This window comes from Pantherophis guttatus, chromosome 4, assembly GCF_059756535.1.
Source record: "Pantherophis guttatus breed Tessera chromosome 4, ASM5975653v1, whole genome shotgun sequence".
Classification (NCBI taxonomy): Eukaryota; Metazoa; Chordata; class Lepidosauria; order Squamata; family Colubridae; genus Pantherophis; species Pantherophis guttatus.
The window spans coordinates 29,066,093-29,087,263 of NC_142066.1; the positions used below are offsets into that span (position 1 = coordinate 29,066,093).

Sequence of the window (21,171 nt, forward strand, 5' to 3'; positions counted from 1 at the left end):
TTCTTATATGATCTTCTTCAAAGAGAAATGGCCTTTAAAGACACTTATACTTGACCCTCCTCATGCCCATTATAAGTACTTCTAGCTGATTTCAGCAAACATATTTTTGGAATAGTCTCTTAAACAGAACACTCCTTTATTCTACCCACTTTCGTTTTTTCCCCATCAGACCCTTTCAACTCTTCTTAATTACAGACTTTTCAATTCTTGAGCAGCTCTCAGAGCTGAGAGGCTATATTCCAATTTTTTTACTAAGAGAAGTGACTGGCCCATGTTCAGATTTAAGCCCAAGCAAACACCAGGTTTGGCATTGTGGTTGCTTGTATTGTCACAAGGGGGTTCTGATTGGATTGATAGTACCACAAGTCTTTACATTCATTCTTTTTTTCTAAATAAGAAGACAGTATCTCATTCAAACATTTCACTGGAAACAAGAAACAAACAGCTTCAAGTATAGGTAATTATCAAAACGGTGAAACCCTGAAAAATTTATATCCTGGAGAATGTCTATATAGCCTTAGTGAGTTGCCTTTGGTATATAGCAGAGTGTCTCAACTTTGGCTATTTAGCTGGCTGGGAAATTCTAGAAGTTGAAGACTACACATCTTAAAGTTCCCAAGGTTGAGAAACGCTGGACTATAAAGCTATCAGGAGAAATGTAGAGGGTGAAATATTCCACATCAGAAATATTCATGTAGCGATGGGAACACCTATAAAAAATTTTAAATCCTGATTTGAAATTGATAAAACACTAGCAAAAATTTTACGGGACCGCCTACTACCACAAGCAGCCTCCCACCGGCCGGTACGCTCTCATAGAGAGGGGCTCCTCCGGGTGCCGTCAGCTAAACAATGTCGACTGGCGGCCCCCAGGGGGAGGGCCTTCTCTGTGGGGGCACCCACTATCTGGAACGAGCTACCCCCAGAGATACGGAGGATCCCGGATCTACGCACTTTCCACCGTGCTCTTAAGATTTTTCTATTCCAGCAAGCCGGCCTGGCCTAATTTTCTCCCCCGTTTTAAAATTCTTTTACATCGAAATTTTAATTTGTTTTAAATTATTGGAATTTTTTAATTGTCTTGGGCTAAATTATTTAATCTGGTTTTAATTATATCTTTTAACTTTTGTATTTATGTATTTTATTTTGTGCCTGTTCACCGCCCTGAGTCCTTCAGGAGTAGGGCGGTATATAAATCTAAAATAAAGAAAAAGAAAGAAAAGAAAAATAACCTCCTCCTTTTCTCCTAAAAACTGATGTGAATTGCAGCTTTGTGAACATGCACTGAGATTCAAGATTCCTGGACTTCCTTGAGGGCAGGGAAGTAGGCCAAGGACTAATACATCTAAAAGACTTCCAGATTCATCACTTGTCTTTTCTACCGATCAACAAAAGAGTTAAGGATAGGTTTTTCTGCTGCTTGCTTTACTAAAAGCTTATAGAAGAACTACAGTGAGACAATAGTACGTTTGGGCTGAGGGCCCCCTCCGTTAAACTATATCACCTTGTGGGTGTGAGGAGGTGTGTCTTCTCTGTTGCTGCCCTGTTGTCTAGAACAGCATCTCCCCAAAAGATATGCAAGCTCCCCCATCTCCTGAGGTACCAGAAAATCCTTAACAACAGACTGGTGTTAGTGTGTCTGTAGAGCTCCTGCTTTTGCTTTTATTGTTATGGTTCAGTGGTGGGTTCTACCCGGTTCCGCCAAGCCGGTAGCGGTGACGAAACAATGTCACCAAACCGGTTCTGCCCCCCCTGCCCCACACCGCATTATTCTTACCTTTTATTTGGCCCTGCCCCCAATCTATTGCTGCCTCCTGAGTCCCAGCTGATCGGCTAGAAGGAAAAAAACTGTTTAAACTCTTGCTGGGGGCTTCAAAGGGCCGCCCTACAGCTGATCAGTGTTAAAAGAAAACAAATGAGTAGACCGGTGCCTGCAAAAATAAATGGGTAGACCAGTACAGCTCTGCAAGCAGTTAAAAGCCTGATAGACCAGTACCTCTGCTAAATCCTAAATAATTGTCACATGGCCATCAAGCCATGCCCACAAAATAAGCCACGCCCACAGAACCGGTAGTAAAAATTCTTAGAACCCACCCGTTATGGTTGTTTTTAGTTCAGACTGCCATGTCTCGTTTTCATGTTTTTTAAACTGTTTTTTATTTATTAGACTTTTATCCTGTATCTGAATATTTTTATCCTGTCCTGCCTTTATCACTTTGTAAGGAACTAGAAGTCGTGAAGATACCAGTGGTGGATTTCAGGTTTTTTTTACTACCGGTTCTGTGGGTGTGGCTTGGTGGGCGTGGCATGGCTTGGTGGGCGTGGCTTGGTGGGTGTGGCAGGGAAAGGATACTGTAAAATCTCCATTCCTTCCCCACTCCAGGGGAAGGTTACTGCAAAATCCCTATTTCCTCCCAATCATCTGGGACTCGGGAGGCAGAGAATAGATGGGGGCAGGGCCAATCAGAGATGGTATTTACCAGTTCTCCGAACTACTCAAAATTTCCGCTACCGGTTCTCTAGAACTGGTCAGAACCTGCTGAAACCCACCTCCGGAACATACCCAATATTTCTTGCCTCCTCCTCTTTTCCCTATAACAGCACTCCTGTGAGATGGGTTGGACTGAAAGAATGACTGGCCCAAAGTCATCCAGCTGGCTTTGATACTTAAGATGGGACTAGAACTCACATTCTCTTGGTTTCTAGGCTAGAATCTTAACTATTACACCACACTGGCTCTTTTAATTGTATATTTGGATACTTTACTACCCAGAGTTTTTGGAGTGGGTAGTTGAGGATTACTGTTTGAATGTCCAACCACAACAGCTGCAACTTCTTTGTGTTGCTGTTTTTTTCAGGAGGTGGTCCATATGTCTTATTTATTGTTGTTGTTGTTAGTTGCGAAGTCGTGTCCAACCCATCACGACCCCATAGACAATATTCCTCCAGGCCTTCCTGTCCTCTACCATCCTCTGGAGTCCATTTAAGCTCACGCCTGCTGCTTCAGTGAGTCCATCCAGCCACCCCGTTCTCTGTCGTCCCCTTCTTCTTTTGCCCTCAATCTTTCCCAGCATTAGGCTCTTCTCCAGGGAGTCCTTCCTTCTCATTAGGTGACCAAAGTACCTGAGTTTCCTCTTCAGGATCTGGCCTTCTAAGGAGCAGTCAGGGTTGATCTCCTCTAGGACTGACTGGTTTGATCGCCTTGCAGTCCAAGGGACTTGCAGGAGTCTTCTCCAGCACCATAGTTCAAAGGCCCCAATTCTTTGGCGTGCAGCTTTTCTTGTGGTCCAACTTTCACAGCCATACATTGCAACTGGGAAAACATAGCCCTGACTATACACACTTTCGTTGGCAGGGTGATGTCTCTGCTTTTTAGTATGCTGTCTAGATTTGCCATAGCTTTCCTCCCCAGGAGCAAGCGTCTTTTAATTTCTTGGCTGCAGTCCCCATCTGCGGTGATCTTGGAGCCCAGGAAAATAAAATCTGTCACTACCTCCATTTCTTCCCCATCTGTTTGCCAGGAATTGAGAGGGCCAGATGCCATGATCTTAGTTTTCTTAATGTTGTGTTTCAAGCCAACTTTTGCACTCTCCTTCTTCACCCGCATCAAGAGGCTCTTTAGTTCCTCTTCACTTTCTGCCATCATGTACATATCTGAGGTTGTTGATATTTCTCCCGGCAATTTTCATTCCAACTTTTGATTCCTCTAGCCCTGCCTTTCTCATGATGTGCTCTGCATATAAGTTAAATAGGCAGGGCAACAGTATACAGCCTTGCTAGACTCCTTCCCAATTTTGAACCAATCACTGGTTCCGTGTCCAGTTCTCACTGTTGCTTCTTGACTGGCATATAGGTTTCTCAAGAGACAAATAAGATGGTCTGGTACTCCCATCTCTTTAAGAACTTGCCACAATTTGTTGTGATCCACACAATCAAAGGCTTTAGCATTGTCAATGAAGCAGAAGTAGATGTTTTTCTGGAACTCCCTAGCTTTCTCCAGGATCCAGCATATGTTGGCAATTTGATCTCTAGTTCCTTTGTTTATTTATTATTATTTACTTATTAATTAGATGTTTTACCTCACCTTTATTATTTGTATAAATAACTTAAAGGATCAAACATACTTAATACTGCTTCCTCCCTCTATTTTCCCCATAACAACCACTCTGGGAGATTTGGTTGGGTTTAGAGAGAGTGACCGGCCTAATGTCACTCAGTAAGCTTTCATGCCCCTAGGCCAATAACTTAAACACTACACCAAACAGGCTTTCTTCAATATGAGAAGATTGCTCATCCTGTTTAAGCTATTTATCCTGAACACTTTTTCTCAAATTAGATTTGAGATGATCCAACCTTGAACATAAGATATATCTTAAGAACAAGGTTCATTTTCTCTAGTGGCGATGATGTCACTTAAAAAGTCTCAACAGCCTAGTAGCATTCAACCTATGGCTCTCGGCCAAAAGATTGGTGTTGATGCTACTTCAAAACCAAGTCTGTTATAATGATATAATCCTTTATGTGTATTTATGGCTCACATTATAAGTGAATGGCAAAAGCATTATCAATGCCCTTGGATGCTGGTTTTGCTTTATCACTTCTATCACAACATAAATTGGAGAAGCATTTTGCTAAACTAAAGCCAGAAATGTAATTTAATTTCTATACTTGAAAAAATATAATTCCCATTGGACGGATACCTGTCAACACCTGCCCTATGTGCTTCCTAACATGGAGGCCACTAAAAGTAAGCTGAAAAAGATACTGAGCGATGCTGTAGGTGTTGTGAAAAGATGGCACTGGCATACGCAAACGCATAAAATACAGCGGTGAAATATAAAATTTGTTACTACCGGTTCTGTGGGCGTGGCTTGGTGGGGGAGAAGTGACTGAGTGGGCATGGCCAACTTTTTTTTTTTTAACTTTAAAAAGCATTGGAAAAAAAAATGCTTTTAAAAGCCTCTGACGATCCCAACTGAACCGCGCAATCATCAGAGGCTTTTTTTTTTTTAATTTTTAAAAGCATTTTTTTGGCCGAAGAGGTTGTAGAAAAAAATGCTTTTATAAATTGAAAAAAAAGGTCTCTGATGATCGTGAGGCTCAGCTGGGCATGGGGGGTAGGTGGGCAGGGATTTTTGCTACTGGTTCTCCGAACCACCCGCCACCATCGCTACCGGATCCAGCGATTCGGTCCAAACCGGGAGCATTTCACTCCTGATAAAATACTGTTACGAAAAATTATACAACCATATCCAATCCCATAAGCCATCACAAAAAACAGAAAGTGACATAGATCAGAGGGAAAACTGACCCCACTACTAAAAAGAATACTGTAGAACTGTCAGGTAAAATCATCTATGGTGATTTTTGAGTTACCATGCTCCACTAGATGTGGTTCTTGACTTAAGACCATAATTGGGAGAATTTCCAATGCTAAGTAAGGTGATTGTGAAGTGAATTCCTACTATCTTTTTTGCCAATGTTATTAAGTAAATTACTATGTTATTAATCACGTGTTCATTAAGCAAATTCAGCTCCCTTTCTTGACTTTGCTTGTTGGAAGCTGGTTGGAAGGTCACAAATAGGGATCACATGATCCCAGGATGCTGCAATTGTCATGCAATTGAGGATTGTTGTATTAATTTTGGGCGAGGAGGAACATTTCAAGAAAACAGACCTAGCAGAACCTGAAGTATTTATGGTAGATTCTGGGTATTCCTCATCATAAATTTGCACAAATGGTTATATCATTATAATAGAATTGCTTCTGAATAGCGTCTGCATCAATGCTTTGGCAGAAAGCTGTAGTGTTTCAAGACAGTACAGGCACCCTTGTGCTGTGTAGATAATATCACTGTCATTAGAGAAAAGGATCTCAAGCACTGCGCCAGAGATCGGTGGCCCATAGCCTTCAAGTACAATGCAACAAATCTACTTCTTTATACCAAATATTACATACTGCAATCTAGCTACTGCAAGTGTATAGAAAATATTCAAACAGTTGTGAAATCTTGGAGGCCACAATCAGCTATGACTCTTTTCTAGGATTCGTCAGTTATTACAACAGATCCCTGCCAAATGTAACTACTACTACGCTATATCCCTTGAACATTTTACAGTATTTTAAATGGGGAAAGCATGGCCCGGGCCAAAACAGCAAACACAACCTCTCACAGGAGCAAATCAACACCACCATATTAGACATAATGCTCACATGTCATATTGTGCATTTACCAGTGAAGTTGGTCTGGGATATCTCACAATATGACTTCAGTGTAATTACAGCACTCAGAATATCTGGCATTGAATACACACACACAGTTCTCAACTTACAACCATTTGTTTATTGCCCGTTCGAAGTTACAGTGGCGCTGAAAAAATGACCTATGATTGTTTTTCACACTTACAATGATTGCAGCATCTCCATGGTCATGTGATCAGAATTTGGATGCTTGGCAATTGGCATGTATTTATGACAGTTGCAGGGTTCCAGGATCAAATGATCACCTTTTGTGACCTTCTGACAAGCAGAGTCAATGGGGAAGCCAGATTCACTTAACTACCATTACTAACTTAACAACTGCAGAGATTCACTTAACAACCATTGCGAGAAAGTTCATAAAATGGGGCAAAATTCACTTAACAAATGTCTTGCTTAGCAACAGGAATTTTCGGCTCAATTGTGGTCATAAGTCAAGGACTACCTGTAGTAGCTTTTCCATTATGGTCACTCAACATCTGCAGAGCAAAATTAGGCACAAATAGGCAGGAAAATACTGGTTTGGACAACTAAAAGTTACAAGCAATATTTATATGGAAGTAAAGTTATCCCTGATCAAAATCAGGTTAAGTATTAGTACCGCTTTATAAAGCCTTAGTAAGGCCACATCTGGAATACTGCATCCAGTTTTGGTCACCACACTATAAAAAAGATGTTGAGACTTTGGAAAAAAGTGTAAAGAGCAACTAAGATGATTAAAAGCCTGGAGACAAAAAAAATATGACGAATGGTTGCTGGAATTGGGTATGGCCAGTCTAGAGAAAAAGACTAGGGTTGACATGATAGCAGTATTCCAGTATTTGAGGGGCTGCCACAAAGAAGAGAGGGTGAACTTATTTTCCAAAGCACCAGGGGGCAGGACAAAAAACAATGGATGGAAACTAATCAAGGAGAGAAGAAACCTAGAATTAAGCAGAAACTTCCTAACAGTGAGGACAATTAACTACTGAAATAGCTTGACTTCAGAACTTGTAGGGGCTTCATCCCTGGAGGTTTTTAAGAAAGGAATGGACAGCCACCTATCTAAAATGGTATGCAATCTCCTGCTTGAGTAGTGGGTTGGACTAGAAGGCCTCCAAAGTCCCTTCCAGCTCTATTCTGATTGATTGATTGATCATCAACCACTGTCGGCAATCATCAGTCCATCAGAAGAGAGTCTGCTCATAGCATCCATTCAAAAAGTTTGGCTTTATTTTTTAAAAGGCTCAGATACTAAGCAGAACTTAAGGGATGCATGACAATGCAAATATTGAATTCTGGGAATTGAAGTCCACACATCTAAAAATTCCAAGATTGAGAAATAGTGGTCTACAGAGCTATCAGTAGAGACTGAAACTTCCACATCAGGAATATTCATGTAGCAATAAAAGCTTTAAAGCCCCAATGTGCAATTGGTAGACATTAGCAAAAATAATCTTTTCCTTTTCTCCTCAAAACTACAGTAATATGAGTTGCAGCTTTGTGAATGTATATTGACATCTTGTCTTATTTCGTTCTATACAGTAAGCAAATTAGAAAAACTGCAGGTGATCCTTGACTTACGACCCATCACTGAGAAACTATTTGAAGTTTCAACCTACCTGCAAAAGGGGAATTATCTCAAAAGGGGAATTTACAACATGATGGTTGCTCCCCCCCAATAATATGACCACACTTCAGATGCTCAGCAACATGGCCTTGTTTGCGGCTGTTTGCAGTATCCCATGGTCATGTTATTGCATTTTACCAACAAGTTATATGTCCCAACGATGCCTTGGAAGTGATGTCCCAGTGCCTGGAGGCCGTGCGGGTCTGGATGGGGAGAAACAGGCTTCGACTCAACCCTTCCAAGACCGAGTGGCTATGGCTGCCGGCGTCCCGGTATAGCCAGCTGACGCCATCGCTGGTTATTGGGGGCGAATCATTGGCCCCCACGGAGAGGGCCCGCAACTTGGGTGTCCTCCTGGACGCACTGCTGTCTTTAGAAGGGCACATGACGGCCGTGGCCAGGGGGGCTTTTTATCAGGTTCGCCTGATACGCCAGTTGCGCCCCTTTCTGGACTGGGACTCCCTACGCACGGTCACTCAAGCACTCGTCACCTCTCGTCTGGACTATTGTAATGCTCTCTACATGGGGCTCCCCTTGGGGTACACCCGGAGGCAGGATGCGGCCGCGTGGGGGATTATGGGAGCAACGGGGCACTCCCATGTGACTCCTCTCCTGCGCGAGCTGCATTGGCTTCCAGTGGACTTCCGGGTGCGCTTCAAGGTATTGGTGATCACCTTTAAAGCGCTCCATGGCTTAGGGCCGGGGTACTTAAGGGACCGCCTTCTGCCACCAATAGCCTCCCACCGGCCGGTTCGCTCCCACAGAGAGGGCCTCAGGGTACCGTCGGCCAGACAATGCCGGCTGGCGACCCCCAGGAGGAGAGCCTTCTCTGTGGTGGCACTACCCTTTGGAACAATCTACCCCCAGAGATACGAGTTATCTCCGACCTCCGGACTTTTCGTCGGGCCCTAAAAACTTACTTTTTTCAGTTAGCCGGTCTGTCTTGATTTTAGGGTTGGTTTTAAAATTTTGATACGGATTTTAAATTGATAAGTTTTAAATTACAGGCCAAATTTAATTAATTATTTTAAATCTATTTTTAATTGTAATGTTATGTATAAATGTTTTTATTTTGGCTGTTCACCGCCCTGAGTCCGAAAGGAGAAGGGCGGTATAGAAGTTTGAATAATAAAATAAATAAATAAAATACATACATATGTATATAATAAGAAATCATATGCCAGTGATGTTCTTACATTTAAGGACACACATTCTGAAATCTGATCAGAAAACTAAGCAGTCATCTCATACCAAAATGTGATTTACTGACCAGCTGGAGGGAAAAACAGAAATACAAAAAGAAAAGATTATAACCAATTTAGCTTGATATATTCAATTGTAATTTCTAAGTTACCAACAAAGCACCTGTTGATGATAAGTAGACACGGATAGTTGTATCACTATCACCAGTACCACTAGCTTGTGATAACATACAAAAACCACTAGTCCTTTGATTTGTAATTATAAGGGCTATTACACTGGCAGAAAGTCAAATGGACACATGAACAGGCATGGTTAATGTCTTACTCAAGAACAACAAAACCCCCATACACTAGAATTATGAAGTGCTCATTATAGATAAAAATTATAATGCTTTTATTACTATTAATTTATATAGCAGTCTAGAGCAGTGGTGAAATCCATTTTTTTTACTACCGTTCTGTGGGCGTGTCTTGGCTTGGTGGACATGGTGTGGCTTGGTGGGCATGGCAGGGGAAGGACTGCAAAATCTCCATTCCCACCCCACTCCATGGGAAGGATACTGCAAAATCTCCATTCCCACCCCACTCTGGGGCCAGCCAGAGGTGGAATTTGCTGGTTCTCCAAATTACTGAAAATTTCCACTATCGGTTCTCCAGAATCTGCTGGATTTCACCCCTGGTCTAGAGTCACTTCAAGAGCAAAATGGTGGCATATGAATTTAATAAATAAGTTCTTATTCTATTTTTCTGGCCAAAGGCTCTCAAAGCAGCTGTATACAAGAAAGTTAAACCATATACAGGTATATCCTCGATTTACAATCACAATTGAGCCCAAAATTTTTGTTGCCATTTATTGAAATTTGCCCCATTTTGGGACCTTTCTTGCCACAGTTGTTAAGTAAATCATCCCAGTTGTTAAATTAGTAACATGGTTGTTAAAATGAATCTGGCTTCCCCATTTACTTTGCTTGTCAGAAGGTCATAAAATGGGATCATAGGACCCTCGGGCACTGCAACCGTCATAAATATGAGTCAGTTGCCAAACGTCTGAATTTTGATCACGTGACCTTCGGGATGCTGTAACAGAAAAAAGTGATAGCTCTTTTTTTCTTTGGACTGTCACTAAGCAAACTGTTGTTAAGTCGAGGACTACCTGTAAGCCACTGGGATAGAAAGGGACACATAAACCATTCTCCTGGGAATACTAAAGACGAAATACAGGGAAAAAAGAAGATATTTAATCATACATATACTCACTGCAGCAATATTGCTCAATATTGGAAAGGAAAGGATGCACCACCAGAGGAACATATTATTCAGAAAGTTCTAGAATGTGCACAAATGAACAAATTAAGACTCAGAATACTAGACGTGTGGGATGATTGGTACAGGTGGATTGATAATCAAATAAAAAATAGATAAAAGTTAATACAAATTTTAAGATGCATATAGGAATTAGGAACAATGAAATATAAAGGAAGAATCAATCTAACTTGTGTACAAAAATAACAGTTTGACTGATTGTATTGTAATATAATACATTTCAATAAAAAATTAAGAAAAAAGAAAAAGAAAGGGACACATAAATCAATATCTCATAGGTTTGTGTGTAAGAAGAGGGTGTGTTTATGTGTCGGAATTTGTGCCACATAGTTATGTTCAATCCGTTTCCTGGTCTAGTGCAAACGTGGCCCCAGCTGAGCGGAACAGTTTGTGGGGAGGCGCCTCTGCTAAATCTTTGGCACCCTCCCCGAAAAGCACAGCCGTTCCTCTTTCTTGCTTCGGGCAAGATTCCGGCTAAATCAGACCCCAGCTTGCCTCCGAGAAGGCTTTTAAAAAATTAGGGGTCGCGTTTTAATTGCTACAGTGCAAATGCAGTGCAATGCATCCCTCCTTCTCAACCAGTGTTTCTCAACCTTGGAAGCTTGAAGATTTGTGGACTCTGGGAGTTGAAGTCCACCCATCTTCAAGCTAACCAAGGTTGAGAAACACTGTTCTAAACCTTTGCTCCCCTCATTGGCGCCTTTTCTGGTGGGTGACTGTGAAGGGAAAAAGGGTCGGGCAGGGATTATACCCCGCCACGCGGGTCGCTCCGGCCTTGCTTTCCCACAGCCAGACGGAAGGCAGTTTATACAGAAATATAAATTGTCCTTTTAAAAATGATTCCTTGCAAAAGGGGGATCCCCAGGAAGAAAAAACCCCCACCCTCCCACCATTATTGGCTTTCCACACAAGGGAGAAGGAGGTGGGGGGGGGGGCGGCAACTACAGCAAGAAAGGGCCCGCCCGCCTGCCTTTTCCCATCCCGCTGCCCCGCCCACCCGCTGGATTAATCCAGCCCACCTGTGGGTGTGGCGAGGCTTTCCCCCCCCCCCCTCCCTTTTCGTGGCCTTCGTTCCCAGCCATCCTTATGCTAAACTCTGATAATCCGGCTTGTCGGTTTAGATTGAAAGGTGGGAGGCAATAAAGCCATTTCTCCTTCATCGCCCCCCACCCTTTTCGGCTTTGTTGAGGGTCTCCTCTTGCTCCCCCCTTCCACTCTGCCCCCTCCCCCCCCCCAACAGGCTCCTCTTCCTCTCTTTCGGCAGATTATTTCCCACCGAGAAAGTAAGCCAAGCTTTTTCTACGGCAGCCCAATCCGGAACGCCATGAATCTATTCCGCTTCCTGGGAGACATCTCGCATCTGTTGGCTATAATCATCTTGCTGTTGAAAATTTGGAAGACCAGATCCTGTGCTGGTAAGAAAAACTGGAGTGGTGGGAGGAAAGGGGAGATCAACTGATTCCTTCCTTAGGTCTCTGAGTGGCTTTTATTTCTGGCTTGAAAGTGTTTGTTTGGACCTAGTTGCGTGTATCTGAGCCCCAACCAACTTGGGAGCTGATTTACACGTGCAATTTACCAAATTTGCTCTAGTCCTCTCTTCCTTCTCTAAATCCTTCCTCTCTGTGTATACTGTGAGGGTTCACTTCCATGATATAGGTTACCACAAAGTAAACCTTCTAAAAACACACACAAGTTGGACTTTGTCTGTCTGTCTGTCCATTTTATCTGTCTATCTTCTATCTCCTTTTTTAAATATATAGGTTTATATTTCTGGAACTCAACTGGGTTGTTGTGACCTTCATTATATGTATCTGGTATGACACAGTTTTAGAAAGGCCCAGTATTTGTGGGTTAATATTTGAAACTGGTGTTCTATATTTAAAGCCTCTTATTTATTGCTTTTAGAGAAAGAATTGCTTTGATAAAGTGAATGGCCATTCTGGTTTGGACAAAAAAAAAAAAGCAGGGAGAAAGGAAGCATTCATGCAGAAAAGTTGATGATGTTCTTTCTTGTGTTTTTTTTTTTAAAACTAATGTGTTAAAGGCAATGAATAATGAGATGGAAACTACTTGAGGTGGGATTGGATAAAACTGGGTGATCTCTTCCTTCTGACAACCCTGTTGGCCCTATAGAAAAAGAGGAAAGCCAAATTGTGGGTGTGGATTTTCTTAGACTTGAAGAAAAAGCATGAGTAGATCTGGAAAAGAGCACTGATTAAGCCCTTGCTAGTGATGCCTTTTGATGGCGGGGAACCTCTTATTGTGCCAGATCCAGGCCTCTGAATTGTCTAAATTTTTTAATGCTACAAACTTTCTTTGTGTTAAGGAGGTGTAACATTGGATGATGAATTGTGAGGAGTTTTGAAGGATCTTCTCTGTTTTTCCTAATGGTCAAGACCTTCTGCTCTTTCCCTTAATGTCAAAAATTGGTTATTTTCTCATCTGATCAAGAATTATGTTGGCTTGTGCTTTTCTTGCAGGGATCTCTGGGAAGAGCCAAGCTCTCTTTGCCATTGTCTTCACTACTCGGTACCTAGACCTATTTACAAACTACATCTCGTTGTATAACACCTCCATGAAGGTACAGGAGTGATGCTGGATTATATAGTGTGTCATTGTGACTAGTTAGAAGGTGCCACAGAAAATAAAATAGGAGTTTCTGTTGTCTTCTACTTATTTCTGTATGCACACTTTGCTTCAATAATGTGGCATCACTATGAGCTACAAAAGGGGATGAGATAAGCCAAACAGTCTTTTATAACAGTTTATGCAAAAAATCCAAAAGTACTTTCTCCTATTTTAATGAAACCTCCTGCTAGCTAATTATGAAGTCTTCATTTGTTTATCACAGAGCTTAGCAGCATTTGCACAGTACAAGGAAGTAAGTTGATGAAGAACATTTTGATGTGGACATCAGGTGCTGCGCTGGCAGAGAATAAGTGTTAGACGATTGTTAGCAATGTTAGGTTTTAGTCTTAAAGAAACTCTTCACCCTGCGAGTAGTCCTGGATAAGCTAAATGTAAGTAGGTAGCATATCATTATATCAGTTAAAGGATAAAACCAGTGTATTGGTTGACAGCTCTGACCTTGAAAAACAGTTGTAGAATATCTTAAGCTGATTCCTGAGATTGGTGTCCCAATTCTCAGTGTATCTCAATTAGAGATGGAAACAGCTTAATGATATTGGGGGAGGGATTGATTATAGATGTCATTTGAAGAATTGTGGGAACTGATGTCCTCCAGATAATGCTGAACTTGAAAATTTGGTGACTATTATTATTGGCAGGTTGCTTGGGAACTAGTTCAGCAATATCTAGAAGCCTGCATGATCCTCATACTTCATATAAGTGAGGAGATACCAAGAAGGGGTCTAGTTTGCATGAAGGAACCATAATCTTTCAGAAAGATTCCCCAGGGTAAAGGCATTGAAGGGTTCAGAGTTTTGGCATTGATTACATTAAATATCTGAGAGATGAAACAATATTTAATCTCAATGACCCTTCTTGATCTACGTTATCTCCTGCAGGTGGTGTATGTCGCCTGTTCCTATGCTACAGTATGGATGATCTATAGCAAATTCAAAGCCACCTATGATGGCAACCATGATACCTTCAGAGTGGAATTCCTGGTTATTCCAACAGCAGTGTTAGCTTTCCTAGTAAATCATGATTTCACACCCCTAGAGGTAAATAAATGTATGCTAGTGTAAACAAGCCTAAACCCCAGATACTTAACTTGCAGCTATATGATGTGTTCAAGTCCTATGACTAAAATTGTTCATTTAATTGGCAAACGGCCATCTTTAATATTCTAGTCCCTGCTTGTTCTGCTACTTTATAGCTAGTTCCTTTTAGGAATACAAGCTTGAACTAATGTTGCTTTCCAAAGCAGCACTACATTTATTCAGCTATTCCTATCTGCTCATGTGTTGACTAAATGCTACTGAAATAGAATTATGATATACCTGCAGTGGTTTAAACTGGAAACTGTTCTTTCGAAAAGAAACAACAAACCAGCAGAAGAGATTATTAAACTTTATGTGATCTGAGTTTATAACCTCCATTTTTATTTTAAAAGGAAAACTATCCAACAATAGATTGGAGCAACAGAGGTGTCAAGAGAATGCTTGAATCTAGACATAATTTAGTTGTAACTTGCCAAATCTTGACCAACTTGACTCATTGAATTCTGTGCGGCTCAAGCATGAACTGATTCAGCCTGGGTTCAGCCTTATATTGTAGGCGGATAAGTCAAACTTCAAAAACAAGGTTGATTTCTGCCAATCTTCTTCCTGTAGCTTTCTGGGCAAGAATGCAGAACTATGATTGACTCACTGCCTTAGTCCAGGGTGATAGTGATGATGCTGATTTTCACTTCTTGATCTGGCCAGTAGAAATTTCCAAGTGTTTCCCCTCTATTATTATTATCATTATTATTACTATTATTATTGATTAGACAATATTTGACTCAGCATTGCCATCTATGTAGGCAGTTCTCTCAGGACAATTCAGGCAGACCTTGACTTACGACTTAATGAAATTATAACGGACCTCCCTAAAAATATTTACCCAGTTCTGACAGCCAGCCCACCGCACCCCCCAGTCATGTGACTGCATTTTGGGCGCTCAGCAACTGGACCACATTTATGGCCATTTGCAGTGTTCCATGGTCACATGACCATATGAAGTTTTTGTCCAAAACCAGTATTTACTTCCAATTTTGGGGGGAAATGCCCAATAGCAAACAATTGATTCACTTATCGATCGCAAATTCATTTAACCACGGTGATTCGCTTAATAATCACTGCCAAAAAAAAGGACAGTAAAATTAAATCAGTCTTGTGATGATTTGCAGTATAACCAATCATGACGGTTGTTAGGTTCAGCTTGTAGCTTACTCCTAACTTGTTGGTCAGGCAATATATCTGTTTCTTTAAGAAACAACTGAGCCACGTAATCAGGGTTTGCTGAACCCTGTAATTAGGCTACAGTGCATAAATAAGCAGCGCAGAGAAGCGTTCTTTGTTCCTGATTGTTCCTGTTGCTTCCTGCGTCTTTCTGCTGATTGGTGTTAGACTGAATTGTTATATGGTACTGTATACCAAGAGTTACTAAAGTCTGTTTGCTTTGGTAAGGGAAGATACTTACTGGACTGATATTACTGTTTATGACCTTGGACTGTTTTACCTACACCGAGACTGCTTATTATCTTGTATATAAAGTATCTTTCTCACGCGAGCTGCACGTTTATCTCCTTCCCTGTGTGTTTCTGCTCTGCTTGTTGCACAAGCAACAAATACTTTTTACACACAGCCTAACAACGGTAATAGGCAAACTCCATTATGGTTGTAAGTTGAAGACTACCTGTAACCTATTAAAGGATGAGGTACTTGGAATTCACAAAACACCCAGTAGAAGGGTTTTTGGGGGGACAGTTTAAAAAGAGATACATGTTGCACTAAGATTTGCAGTCTTTCACAGACAAAAGTATCAAAAAGTGAGCTGGAGCAGACATGCTTAAATCTATGACACAAATCCGTTCTGAATCTTGCAGTGCAATGGTGGACCACACAGATATTCAGTTCTGACTAACTGCTGTGACAGCAACACAAATTTGGAAATATAATGAACTGTAATCAGAAAATATAAAGCTATTTTTCTCCTGGATTCCTCCAGATTCTTTGGACCTTCTCCATCTACCTGGAGTCAGTGGCTATTTTGCCACAACTCTTCATGGTCAGTAAAACAGGTGAGGCAGAGACCATCACAAGTCATTATCTCTTCGCTTTGGGAGTCTACCGTGCCCTCTACCTGTTCAACTGGATTTGGCGCTATCAGTTTGAGGGGTTCTTCGACCTCATTGCCATTGTGGCTGGCTTGGTGCAAACGATACTCTACTGCGATTTCTTCTACCTCTACATTACAAAAGGTATTTTGCAACAAGAACAAACGGAAATTAGATCTGCTGACTGAAATCCCATTGGCATGAGATAGAGAAGAAGTGCTCTTCCACCTGGAGTCACAGTGTTTGAGCTGGACGGCCATATAAATGTATTTAATAAAGAAATAAATCTGTGGCAGCTTTAGCAAAGTGCTTGGGATTTTAAAATTACCATATTTTTTGGACTATAAGACACACCGGTATATAAGACGCACCAAGATTTCGAAGAGGTACTGTATTTTTCGGAGTATAAGACACATCTTTTTTCCCCAAAAAAGGGTGAAAATCTGGGTGTGTCTTATATTCTGAATGTAGCTCCCCCCCCAGCTTCTCAAACAGATTTCAGAGGCTGAAAAAGCATCAGAAATGAAGCTTCAGAAAAGAAGCCGCCAAACAACTTCAGAAAAAAAGCCCCCAAACAGAGCTTCAGAGGCTTTTTTTCTGAAGCTCTGTTTTGGAGGCTTTCAGAGGCAGGAAAAAAAGTTTTTCCTGAAACAGAGTTTCAAAATTTTCAGAGGCAGGAAAAAAAAGCAAGAAACAGAGCTCACAACCAAGGAACCTGTTGCTAAAATTCACCTCTGGGAACAGCTGATTGGGGGTATTCCAGGAAGCCAATCCACCTGCCAATCAGCTTTTTTCTTATTTTCTTCCCCAAAAACTAAGGTGCCTCTTATACTCCAGTGTGTCTTATACTCCGAAAAATATGGTAAGGAAAAAAAAGTTTTTGCCCTCCCTGCCCCCAGGAGCACTTTGCAGGCCTCCAAAACCCTCTGCGTGCTCCATTTTTCATAAAAACTGCAATTTTTTGTAAAATGGGATGCGCAGAGGGGAGGCAAAAACGCCCCCGTTTTTGCAAAAATCAGGTGAAAAACGGGCCTGTTTTTCGCAAAAATGGAACAAGCGGGGGCGGGGCTTTTGGAGGCCAAAAATGGCTATATTCAGTGTATAAGAGGCACTAGCATTTCCACCCTCTTTTGGGGGTGGGGGGAAAGGTGCATCTTATACTCTGAAAAATGTATTTGGGAATCAGTAAATTTCAACCACATGTCTCAATGTGCGTTGATTAAATGTTACTGCTAAACTGGAAGTTCACTAGAGGGCACTCTTCAACTGAATGCAATCCTTTTTGATGCTGGGAAGTGTATTAACCAACAGCTCTTTACTAATTGTAAGTTGACAAATTAATTAGCAGTTTCATCACCTTTTTTCCTAGGATCAAAAAGAACTTGCAAAAAAATAGTGCTCACATATTCAAAACCGTGAGCACTAAAAAGCTATTTCTGTAGGGTTGAATATAATAAAATCTGTTGGACTAGCCTAACAGAAATTGAATTAGTTGTTTTATTAAAGGGCAAGTGTTCGACAAATTATGTATTGCTTTTTAAACTGTTTTTACTTGTAGCATCAAAATGATTTGAACTGTCCGTTGAGTACTGAAAACCTTAATGAAATGTGTGTTTGTTTTTTTTAAAGTCTAAGAGTATTATATTCAATCTGTGTTCATGCATAGAGATCTCAATGGTTGGTTGAGGAATTCTGGAAGTTGAAGTCCACAAGTCTTAAATTGCCAAGTTTGGAGACCTCTGTGCATGCACATAGACATACATGCATCACTAAAGTATAATTACAAAGATATATAGAGACTTAAAAGCAACCATAAGAAAACATTTTAGTTTGTGATACAGCTAGAGACGTCTTCTTTCAGAAATCTCCTTTCATACCAGCTCCCCACCCTTTTTCAGTTCCTCTTCAACAAATATTGGCATTGTGTATTTGCTACATAAACTCAGTTCTTGTTACTTGATTTAAAAAACTGTTTTGGGTTTCTGCAACTTGTATTTTCCACTTGTTAGCACAGGTAGTCCTCATTTTACGATCGTTTGTTCAGTAACTGTTCAAAGTTACAATGATGCTGAATGAAGGGACTTATCACAGGATCTTGAAGTTATAGCTGTTGCAATAACGCTATGGTCATGTGATTGTGATCAGGGGGCTTGGCATCCAGTTCACAATTATGAACAGCTGCCAAGTGTCCTAAAAGCACATGATCACCATTTGCAATATTCCTTGCTGGCTTCTCCAAAGTGTCAATAGAAAAGCCAGCAAGGAAGGTTGGAAGCCATCACTGCCTGCTAAGAGAATTCCCTGTCATCTCTGGGGGCTGCCTGAAAAAGCTCCATGCTGAGATCCAAGTAGGATTTTTGCACAGGCTGTTTCCATCCCACCCACCCGAGTTGAGAGGCCTCTTCTTCGGCACAAAGTGTTTTCTGCACAGAGTCCTGCTTGGTTTTTGGCACAGAACTTTTTCAGTCAGCCCCCAGAATCAAGAGTGAGTCCTTTCCATTCTGGAGGCTGAAAACACTGTGCTGAAATCCAAGTAGAGTTTTCAACCAGAGAGGATTTTCAGGCCCAGAGTAGAGAGGCTTCAGAAGCCTTTGGAGTTGAAAATTCAGGCACTTCACAACTTGTCCCAACCCTCCCTCATATCCCCTCACTCCCCTTTCCACCCAATGCCTGGGGCTTTTAACTTCTTACCAGTTTCCCAATTGACTAGAATTATGGGAAGCCACCAGGAAATGGCTTCACTTAATGACCAGGACATTCACTTAATAACAGCAACTGAACTACCTGAATTTCTGGCACTAAGCACAGTAGTTGTACTTTATGATATCATTGCTTCGTGACAATAGTCCTGATCCCGATTGCCGTTGTAGGTTGAAGAGTACCTGTATTGTTTTTGCTTCATGCAGATAGGCAAGCAATTGGGATTATTATTGAAATATATATATAGTACACTGGAAGTAATAGTATGTAATATTTCTATTCTGCCATAACTTCTTCCCCTACATCTTTTCATTTTTTGATTCCCATAATAGTATGTTAGTATTCCATGCCCAAAAAAATTGCTGTCCTCAAAAGGCTGTTTTGGGCAGTATGAGCCATGGTGGTGCAGTGGTTACGAGTGCAATACTGCACTTCTGCTGACTGCCGGTTGACTGCAATTTGGCAGTTCAAATCTCACCAGGCTCAAGATCAGCCTTCCATCCTTCCGAGGTGGGTAAAATGAAGACTCAAATTGTTTGGGGGCAATATGCTGACTCTGTAAACTGTTTAGAACGTTGTAAAGCACTATGAAGCAGTATATAAGTCTAAGTGCTATTGCTAATGCACATATATTGTGTTCTCGTAGTGCTATTTTTAATAGGATGACTAGCATCCCAGCCACCACCCCAAGCCCTCCGCCTTTTAACTTACATCCTTGTTTTATCTGGCTCCCTTTTATTGATATCTTTATAAGGTTTTTATGCCCTTATATGTATACTGCCGAGTCACTCTGAGAATGAGATGACCAGTATCTAAATTTAATAGATGGATGTAAAGATAAAAATTAAGCATTGCTATCAGTATATGAAATAAGAGCACAAATGTTATGATGACTTACGTATAATGACTGTTCTTGGTTAATGGTTTCTTAATTAAAATATTATTAAAATACATTTTTCTCTCTCTAGAAGCAATGGCACCATATTACTTGGTATGTTGCCTAAAGTTTAATGAAGGTCTTACCTCTTCTTATTTCTATTTCCTCTTGCAGTTCTAAAAGGCAAGAAGTTGAGTTTGCCTGCATAAGTAAAGATCAAGACTGCAACGAAATATTTGGCCAAGGAGAATGAAGGGAATGCTTCACAGAAAATTCGATGTGCAGATTCAGATTCCTTTTAAAATATTAGTGTCCTATTGATCTCAACTTCCACCCTGAACTTTGATCTAAGTGTGGTTTGAGACAAAACAACGGATGGTCCTTTTACAAAACAAGACTGCTATAATTGGGGGTGATGTGAAGCACAGCTTGAATCCCAAGCTAACAATGACTACTCCTGGTTAATATGTAAATTGTAGTTTTTGCGGGTTTTTTAACCCATTTTGATCATTCTGTGTCTATAATGCTTGAGTATTATTTTTGATGAATCAGCACAAGTAGGGAATACATTTTTTAAAAACCTGTTCTATCGTCTTAGTTTGCACTCATTATTTTGGGTGTTATGTTGATAAATGCTAATATGAAATGCAAGCTTTTCTGTTCATGAAGGCCTGGTGCTACAAAGCTATCCAGATAGACAGGAATGCTTGCAAATTGTTTCTTTCTTTTAAGTATGGGTTTCCTTGGATCTGTTTTTGAAACATTAGTGGCAAGAAAATACCTTTCTCCTTTAAATATTTGTCACTGACTTTCTTCATTTTTGTATTATTTGATGGTTAAATCTTCATCCACTACAAATAAAATGGAAAAACTCTTCCCCTTATTAATTAGTGCCTTTGTGGGAAGGATGGGAATTTAAATAAAAATAAATTCTGCTTTTTGGCAGTTTGTAATCTTTGTGCTTCAGAGTATATTGTGCTATTCGTCTTCATTGTCCCATATTTTTTATAGTGCTTTTTCTGATCTCTCTTAAAGTAGTGACTTATTCTCCTGGGGCCTATGCTATTAAATACTTGTTTCTATAAATTTCCCATCATTGCTGCTCCTTGATGCTACATCATCTCTGAATTGATAACAAATTTGTATGTTTTCATATGAGAACATTTTTAATCTGTTGTACTGCTGCTATGAACCTGAACAATCAGTGAAACTAAAATTCAAGCCATATTTCGGCCAATCTAGACTTCCAATTTGTATTACACCTTGATTTAAAGTATGTATATGCTTACTCAAAAGCAAAATTTTTAGAATACTTGCTTTGAAGACTATGAAGGCAAGTTTGCGCAGAACATGCGATTTTATGCAATTACTTAGAAATAGTCTCATTGAATTCAGCGTGTATAGGAGCCATTTCTA

General features: G+C 40.6%; 1 protein-coding gene across 3 annotated transcripts; it reads left to right on the top strand.

The window, feature by feature from the left end:
* Positions 1-11,310: 11,310 nt before the first annotated feature.
* Positions 11,311-20,708, top strand: KDELR1 (KDEL endoplasmic reticulum protein retention receptor 1). 3 transcript variants are annotated; one of them, XM_034419469.3, is made up of 6 exons: positions 11,447-11,522; positions 11,658-11,808; positions 12,874-12,974; positions 13,921-14,079; positions 16,070-16,322; positions 19,930-20,708. In XM_034419469.3, the coding sequence occupies exons 2-6, from the start codon at positions 11,718-11,720 to the stop codon at positions 19,962-19,964; spliced, it is 639 nt and encodes a 212-aa protein (XP_034275360.1). In that variant the 5' UTR covers positions 11,447-11,522; positions 11,658-11,717; the 3' UTR covers positions 19,965-20,708. The 3 variants fall into 3 exon arrangements, with proteins under 3 accessions (XP_034275359.1, XP_034275360.1, XP_034275361.1); XM_034419470.3 differs by having other exon boundaries at positions 11,702-11,808; XM_034419468.3 differs by having other exon boundaries at positions 11,311-11,808.
* The last annotated feature ends 463 nt before the right edge of the window (positions 20,709-21,171 follow it).